Raw genomic sequence first — 8,346 nt, forward strand, 5'->3', positions numbered from 1 at the left:
ACTTTGGATTGTAATTTCTTATTTAATGAAATGTGGTACAACGAGACCAATTAAAAATCATATCCGAAATTTGAAATAAAATAAATTTTTTTATTATTTTATAAAATAAAAAATACTAATATTTTATTGCATATTGCCATGGCTATTCAGTTTAAGGGTGGAGATGCAAAAGATAGACTGTTCATTAAAGACAATTACTGTTCACTGGAGGCTATTCAATAGTGACTTGCCCTAGGGAGCCTTTGCAACGCTAGAGTTGCTCTTAAGGTTGATCCTAAATTGATTCAAGCCTTTAAAAATATTTTAAATAAATATATATTGTTTTGAAAATTGCACATTGACATCATCAGAAAGGCTAAGTCATGACGCAGACAAATAAATTGAAGGGCGTATTATGTTTTCTGCCTACACTCACCAACGGAGAGCTTGAAGTGCTCAAAACTGCCAGCTTTAGCCGAACAAGTATAGGTTTTAATGGCTAAAACAAGTTGATTTGAGGAATCAAGGCTCCATAGATGATGTGTGTGTGAACGCAAACTTGACCTATAAGCATATTTGTCCAAGACATTATTTAAAAAGGAAAACTAATGAAAAGGGCTTGAAAACTTTGAGTTTTAATGATAAAGACAAAATAAAGGGTAAAGTGAATAGTACCATGATTGACTTTTTAGTGTAAAAATGTGGTTTTTCGTTAAAGTGAACAGTACCGGGTGTTTTTCGTTAAAGTTCCCTATTTAAAACTAGTAAATGTCCTATTATAATACATAAATTAGGTGGTTATTTGGAATGCTTAAAAATTTAGATGTTTGGGGGTATTTAACCTTTTATCTATGTCGGTTTATTAATTAGAGTTTACTCAATGAGAAATGGTAATGAGACTTTCCATGGACTTTCTGCACCTTACATTTTATTGCACAATATTTTATAACATTGGCACAAAAATTGTGTCAAAAACACAAGGTGGTGGAGGGTTCATATAGAATCCCATTTGTGGGAGTCTTCTTAGCATTCCTCTTGACAAAAATGCTTTCATTGAAAAAATAAGGCTTTTTAGCTAAAATGGTCATTGAGATTTGCATAACTCATCACTTTGATCTATGAGATTTGAAATTAATAGAAGTAGTCGTTGAAATTGTCTTCCATCAATCATTTTGGTCTTTTCTTGAAAAATTATGTTACCAAATGACAAAAATACCCTCATTTTAATAAATAATTGGTCAAAATGATTTGACAAAAATTGAGGATATTTTTATTATTTTATCTGTATTTAATAAAGATTTTTCAAGGAATGACCAAAATGATTAACGGTGGATAAACTCAGGGACCACTTCTATTGATTTCAAATCTCAAAGACCAAAGTGAGGAGTTATGCGAATCTTAGGAACCATTTTAGTTAAAAAGTAAAAAAAATAATAAGAAAAAGTTGGCCAAAAGTAGTTTGCTATGTTACACTTGTACGCGCGTGTTTGATTGGCTGACCCATGTTTTTCTTTACAGTTGTGCCAGGATATTAAAAAGCACAGCTTCACACCCCACTCCCCACAGACACAGCCCCACCCACAGACACACACAATTCGCTTGAAAAATAGCCCCCTCTCTCATCTGCCCTAAAAGATGAGCTCTTCTGAACCGCCCAAGCCTCCCGCTGATGGGGAGAAAAGAAAATCAATATTCTCATCAGCTGAAGGGGAAAGCAAAATTCAAAAACTCTCAAGTAAGTAGTGGATCCTATTTCAAAACACAAAAATTCTCCATCTTTTCAGCCTTTTGGGATTTTAATGTTTGTGTTTTTTGTTTTTGTTTTTTTTTTTTAGTTTCTTCTGGTGATGGTGGCAGCTGTAGTGTTCATCAAGCAGCTAAAGCTAAAGGTCAGATCTTGTTTTCCATCTTTTATTCCAAAATGAAACAAATTGTTTATGGAATTGTTTTTTTTTTTTAACCGAAGGTTTATGGAATTGTTTCAAAGTTGTCATTTTTAATGCATGGGGTTTCTGATCTATGTGTTCAAATTTTTTTTAATATAGTGTTGTGTGATCTCCAAAAAGTTGGCACCTTTTTCTTTTTCTTTCTGTTTCTAGTTTCTTGCTTTATTTTATTTTATTTTCCTTAAACCCCTATATAAAATAGAGAGATTCTTATCATATTCTTCAAAAGTTGGAATGAGGCGTTTTGGATTTTAAATATTTTTTTTCTTTTTTTATAGCTTTTTCTGGTGGTGGCAGCCGTGTTAAGTTGTGAAGTTTATTTCGTTTTCAGCCGGGCTGTTACCAAACCTTATTTGTTGTTCTTAGGGATTGAGGAGGAGGAGGCTGTTGATGAGAAAACAACTGAGCATGCTATTGATGAGGAACCACCAGAGGAGAGTGCTGATGAGGAACCACAAGAGGAGGCTGCTTATGAGGAACCGCCAGAGGAGGCTGCCGATGAGGAACTGCCGGAGGAGGCCGCCGATGAGGAACCTGAGGACGAGATTTCAGACGAGATGTTGGGCGATGATGGATATGACGATTGAGTGATGATTTACCCCTTACAAGTTCATGGTGAAAGTTAATATGTTTAAGACTAAAAGTTTAGTTCCGCGTACTTAACTACTACATATGCTAGCTACTTATATAGTTAATTATCCACTCATAGAGTCATAGTTAAGTACTCTTGGCCTCTGGTTGGACCAGATCAGAGAGGTTTATGGATCTTCTTTATGCCACTGATGAAATGAAGTCTTTATGCTACTGATGAAATGAAGACCCAGCTTAATTAATTAAATTTTCTTTAAGACTTAAGTTTGGTTTAATTGCTTTTCTGTTTAGCATTCTTGCTACTTCGCACTAATTATAATTATGCTACATACTTAATTATCAGGCTGTACACACTCACATATATGTATGCATGCATGTATGTATGTATGTATGCATGCATGAATTAACCACACTAAGAGCTCGTTTGCAGCTTATTAATTTCTGCGAAAGCAAGAGTACTCTTACTTCAGATGTGTTGCATGTGTTTGCAAGTCCCTCCCCCGGCCCCCGTATGCATATAGCGTTGGTGGTCTCCTATATATTTACTTGTAATTCATTTTCTTGTTTCGCTGTCCTTGTCTCCCAGTCGGAGTCTAATCACCATGTTTGAAACGAGATTCTATTAATTAAGGATCTTTTTAATATTTTGTTGCTTTTAATTTCTTTCCTATTTGAATTTGAGGGGCTTTTAGGGTTAACTTACATTATAAATAGGTCATGTTGCCATTAGGTTTGCGATTTCTTATCATATATATATAGCCAAAACTTACCCTCCAATTTCATAAATGTAATTTTTTATAAAAACTATCAATTATAGCAAAAAAAAAAAAAAAACCTAAATAAACCTGAATGCTCTAAAAATTAAAGAACAAATACACTAGACCTAAAATCCTTGAAGTTCCTTTCGATTCCAACTCATGTGATACATACAAAAGGACTACTGGCTTATGTCTGGAAAAAACTAATTTTGATTGCCGGAAAGTAGATTTCACAGCGGTTGTTTATCACCATATAAATGTGAAGAACACTAACAATAACAGTCACTACCTCAAGTTCATAAATGGAGGATTGAAAGAATTGGATACTCAGTACTCTAGCCCAAATCTCTGTAATATAAAGAAATTAGCAAAACCTTTCTCATATAAATATTTTTATATGTTAGATCAGTACATGTCTGACAACATGTGAAGCTTTTTCGCTATCAATACATGTTGTTAGACATAAGAGTTGATTGGAGCTTTTTCGCTTGTTTTTACTGGATGATTTAATCTTATCGTAGTTACTGTATCGAAAAGAGTTTTGTTACTTTTCCTAATATAAAAACGAAACTATATATGACTTATATAATTTGCACTTACCTATAGGTTGATATATTCGAACAACAATTTTCTTCCCAATGAATCCAGATTCATTGTTAGCCTATGAAAAAAAGCATACTTGCTCTCATTCATTAAGAGAAAAAGCTAGCACAGGTTAAGAAAAAAAATGTTTAATTGAGGTATTTGGGTCTATTCAAGAGTGATTTTGACTATTTATAAATTTTTTATAAAAGTTGACATTTATGAAATTTGTGGCTAAAATTTGGCCATATATGATAACAACTCTAGGTTTGCAATCAATTCATATTGTTATCAATAAACTTTGGAGTTTTTTTTTCTATTTTTCGGTGAATTTCGAAGTACAGGCGATTTCAGTTTGTTTGGTAGTGGATTCTAGCGTGAGGATTTTATTTGATATCCCTTATCATATACCCCGCTGCGTTGGGCTGGTTTTATTTATTTTTCCGTTTTTTTATCTTAAATAAAAAGTAAGTCCAACCTTGGTTACTTTAGCATCCATGGTCCAACTTTGACCGATCGACGTACGTCTTATCGAAATCATACAGACCCCTTGGAATTTGGAAAGAGGAAAAAGTATGCTAGCTAGGTTAAGTAAGGATTCCCCAACGCAATGAAATAATTAGTACTCAGAACCCAGCAAATTGAACTCTCTCTCTCCGAACTAAGGGGATTGTTGAAATGTTCAGGCTCGCTGGAGTATTGAAACGGGTTTACATATATGTATGAAGTTTTTTTGTTTTGATTTTTTTATTGATGTCGATTATAGAAGATGACCACACATATGGAAAACCCGAAGAAACGTCACCTATAAATAAAGATCTCAATAACATTGTAGCAAAATCTTAGAATTATATATACATAGGTGCGATGTCCCCTGCCAGGCTGCCACTCTTCTCCTCGCCATTGGCTTGGCGTGACTATTCAAACACGAACGAAATGTCTTTGATTTCTATCGACGATTAAAAAAAATATATATATATAACTTTAGCCCTTAAAATTTAATTTCCTTCACATAAAACCCGACATAAGTTTTTTATTCGAATAAAACTTATTTACTAGATTTCACATCAACAAATTATTATTTATGTTTGACTTAACACATTTAAAATTTTCTGAATGCCTAAAATACCTCTATATGAATGTTTGATGTAAACAATTAATGCCATGTGAATTATAAGGGAGAATTAATAATTTTATAAAAAAAAAACATTTGTTATAAATTCATTGCCTAATATATAATAACAATAAAACATGTCTAGTATATTGACATGCTTAATTAAGTCAGCCCATTGTTAGCACCCTATCCTCGTTTATGTACGTATTTCTCTATTCAATGAATATCGTACTTTCTCCAAAAAAAAAAAGTCACAAAAATTATATTTTACATATTAATGTAGGTAAATTATTTCACACATATATAAAAAATGCCTAATATATGTAAAACTTCATGCAAAATAATTTACCTAAAAAAATGTTATTTGATTCAAATAGTGCACCTGCTATTAAAATTTTAAAATGTTAGATTGCACAAAATAATTTACTCAATATATGCAAAATACTTGCAAAATAATTTACCTACATAATAAACAAACCCAATATATGCAAAATACATGCAAAATAATTTACCTACATAATAAAGCAATATTATTTTATTTAATACTAATTTACCTACAAAATATATTATTTGCTAATCATAAATTTACAAATAGGTAAACTAATTACATATGATAATTTTTTAACATATATGTTAGTACTGCGCATATATATAAGTATGTGCAATAATTATTTGTTTATTATAATTAAGGTTAGTAATAATATTTATTGATTTGATTTGAATATTGTGGCATAAGTTGTAAATATTTTGTAATGATACATCAATTACTTTTTTATTTGGCAGTCTTTTGAAAATTTGGATTTTATTATGATGTTTAAAATTAGATGGATTTTTATATAAGAAATAAGAGTTGTAAAAATCTATATCTAAAGAACCCTAAAAAAAAAAACCCCCCTAAATACTGAGGAGTGAATGGATTATGTAACATGAGAAAAGGAAATCATTGTCGGGCCCCCATAAATGCATATATCATGATAGACAAATAGAGGGGAGGGTTTTCTCAAAAAAAAAAAAAAAAAAAAAAAAAAAAATAGAGGGGAGGGAGCAAAATGATGGACTGCATTTGCATGTGATCCCTAAGTACTCGTAATGGAAATTTTTGCTTTTTGTTTTATATTTTGACCAAACAGGTATTCTTTCCTATTTAAGGATAAAAAAAATGATTGTGTAAACTAACCCGCGTGGTGTCCAAGTTGATGTCTATCTCAGTCGACGGTATCTTTAAAAAGTTTCATTAAAAAGTTTTAGGGTCACAAACTTCATTAAAAATTTTTAGATAGAAATGTCCTCAAAACAAAAAAATTTCAAAAACAACCCAAAATAATGTAAATGTATTTTTATCATTTTAACAGTAATTTTTAATAATTAATTCTTTTTGTATAATTTGTTTTTATTTTAATTAGTACCTCGCAATAGGTTAGCAATAATGTAATTCAACCAGTTGTTTATTAAATATTATTTTCTCTATTTTTAAACACGTTCAAAACATCTTAAGAGGCGTGTAATGCCGGTTATAAAAAAAAAAATCTTTCGCATGCGCTTAATAATGTGATTAAATTAGTTATCAAATAATTGTTTATTTATTTATTTTAACAAACGATATTATCTACACTAAAGGAGATGAGTGGGCTTAGCCTCACAATAGGTTAGCAATAATGTGATTCAATCAGTTGTTTATTAAATATTATTTTCTCTATTCTTAATGTAAATTCAATAGAATGTAGATGGAAATTGAAAAACTGATTTATTATGTGAATTCAACTGCTTTGATTGGTTTGTGATGGGATTTTTTTTCTACCATGATCTAAGATTATTCATTTACTTCAAATATTTGACTTTCCCTTTGTCAATTCAAGCATATAAATACATTTAAAATATATAAATCGCGCGTAGCACGCCGTGATTCAAAAAATGCCTTCTGTATGCGTGTGAATGCGTGCATGAAGGCTAGTGCTAATTAAAGTGAAAGTACTCTTACTGCAGATTTGTTGCATGTGTTTGCAAGTCCCTCCCCCGGCCCCCCTATGCATACAGTGTTGTTACGAGCATGGTCTCCTTTATATATTTACTTGTGTTTCTCTTCTTGTTTCTTTGCCTTTGTGCCCTAGCTAGCTAATGGACGTGGTTATCCAACGTCGTTGCAAGGCTATTATCACCCAGCTCAAACATTTTGAAATAAAGCATATATATGTGCATGGAAAGAACATGTACGGTGACAGATTTTCTGACTGAGTTGAGTTTGTCCATTGATGTAGTGTAGGATCCTCCTTTGAATTTGCGTATGCCCTCTCTTTTCGGTTAATTATCTCTTCGGATGAACTAGCTGGAGTTGTCAGGCCGAAGGCCGCTTTTATATGCCTAATGAGTTTTTGAGTTGAGTTTTTGAGAAGTGACTACCAAATAAGAATCTTGAACTTAATTGTGACTCAAAATTTGTTTTTGAGTTAGAAGATGTAGAATTCAATTTCAAAATACCGAACAGGCCCTTCACTTTTTAAATCTTTTATTTGTACCCTTAATTTTAAATTTTGATACGTAGCCTAAGGGCTGGTTTTGTATTCCTGTGCTTTGAAAAAAAAAATGCTTCTACTTTGCTGTGAGAATAAGCTCATTTTTGCTGCTTCATGTTTTCAGCTTTTTTTCACAAAAAACTATGAAAATAAGTTGTTTTTGCACCTCAGTACCAAACCAGTACTTAATTAATCACGTTGGCCGTACCTTTTGTGGGTACTTAACATTTTTTTCCTTTCAACTTTGAGATTGGTAGATTACTATCAAAAGTGTCCCCAGGCGATGCTGCGGGTTTTAAAACCATATAAAACATATAGAAAGTTATAAATGTATATACAATAGGCAATACTATTTACATACATTTGAAAATCTTACAACTCTATTTACAAAAAAAGGAACAAAATAAGAAATAATTTTGGCAATACCATTTATATACGGTGACTTCATATTATGCAAAATTTGTGCAGACCCATTTTAAGAATAACATTATGTGATTCTTCATTGTACATATAATTAAATTGTTACCCCATTCTTCAACACTATCAATCTGTTTTTGCCTGGCTTACCGTCTCAATAACAAATCTCTCCCACTGAACACAAACACACACAACCAACTACAACTTCATTAAACTGGTTCTACAAAGTTTGAATTGATGGTACACAATTCTGTGATTAGATGGGTCAAGCAAAACCGTATGCTTTTCATGCTTATCTAGGTTCAAGTGTATCCCTAATCTATACATTACCTATGAAATCCTTGTAATTCACAATGAACATGTTCTGCTCAGGATCAGTGGTGTTGGAGAATCATCCCACTGCACATACACAACCCCACGAAAATTGAAAGATACTTAGAATGAAGGCA

General features: G+C 32.0%; 1 protein-coding gene across 1 annotated transcript; it reads left to right on the plus strand.

Moving 5' to 3' along the window:
* Window positions 1–1,519: 1,519 nt before the first annotated feature.
* Window positions 1,520–2,780, plus strand: LOC103443246 (uncharacterized). Its single transcript, XM_008382059.4, has 3 exons — window positions 1,520–1,714; window positions 1,815–1,868; window positions 2,292–2,780. Exons 1-3 carry the CDS (start codon window positions 1,615–1,617, stop codon window positions 2,510–2,512), a joined length of 375 nt encoding a protein of 124 aa, XP_008380281.3. The 5' UTR covers window positions 1,520–1,614; the 3' UTR covers window positions 2,513–2,780.
* Window positions 2,781–8,346: the final 5,566 nt, after the last annotated feature.

The sequence above is a fragment of the Malus domestica genome, chromosome 09 (genome assembly GCF_042453785.1).
Source record: "Malus domestica chromosome 09, GDT2T_hap1".
In the NCBI taxonomy this organism is placed as follows: domain Eukaryota; kingdom Viridiplantae; phylum Streptophyta; class Magnoliopsida; order Rosales; family Rosaceae; genus Malus; species Malus domestica.

Coding starts and splice junctions, on each gene's coding strand:
- LOC103443246 (XM_008382059.4), top strand. CDS start 1,615: ATGAGCTCTTCTGAACCGCCCAAGCCTCCCGCTGATGGGGAGAAAAGA. Junction 1,715..1,814: donor CAAAATTCAAAAACTCTCAA/GTAAGTAGTGGA, acceptor TTTTTTTTTTAG/TTTCTTCTGGTGATGGTGGC. Junction 1,869..2,291: donor TCAAGCAGCTAAAGCTAAAG/GTCAGATCTTGT, acceptor TGTTGTTCTTAG/GGATTGAGGAGGAGGAGGCT.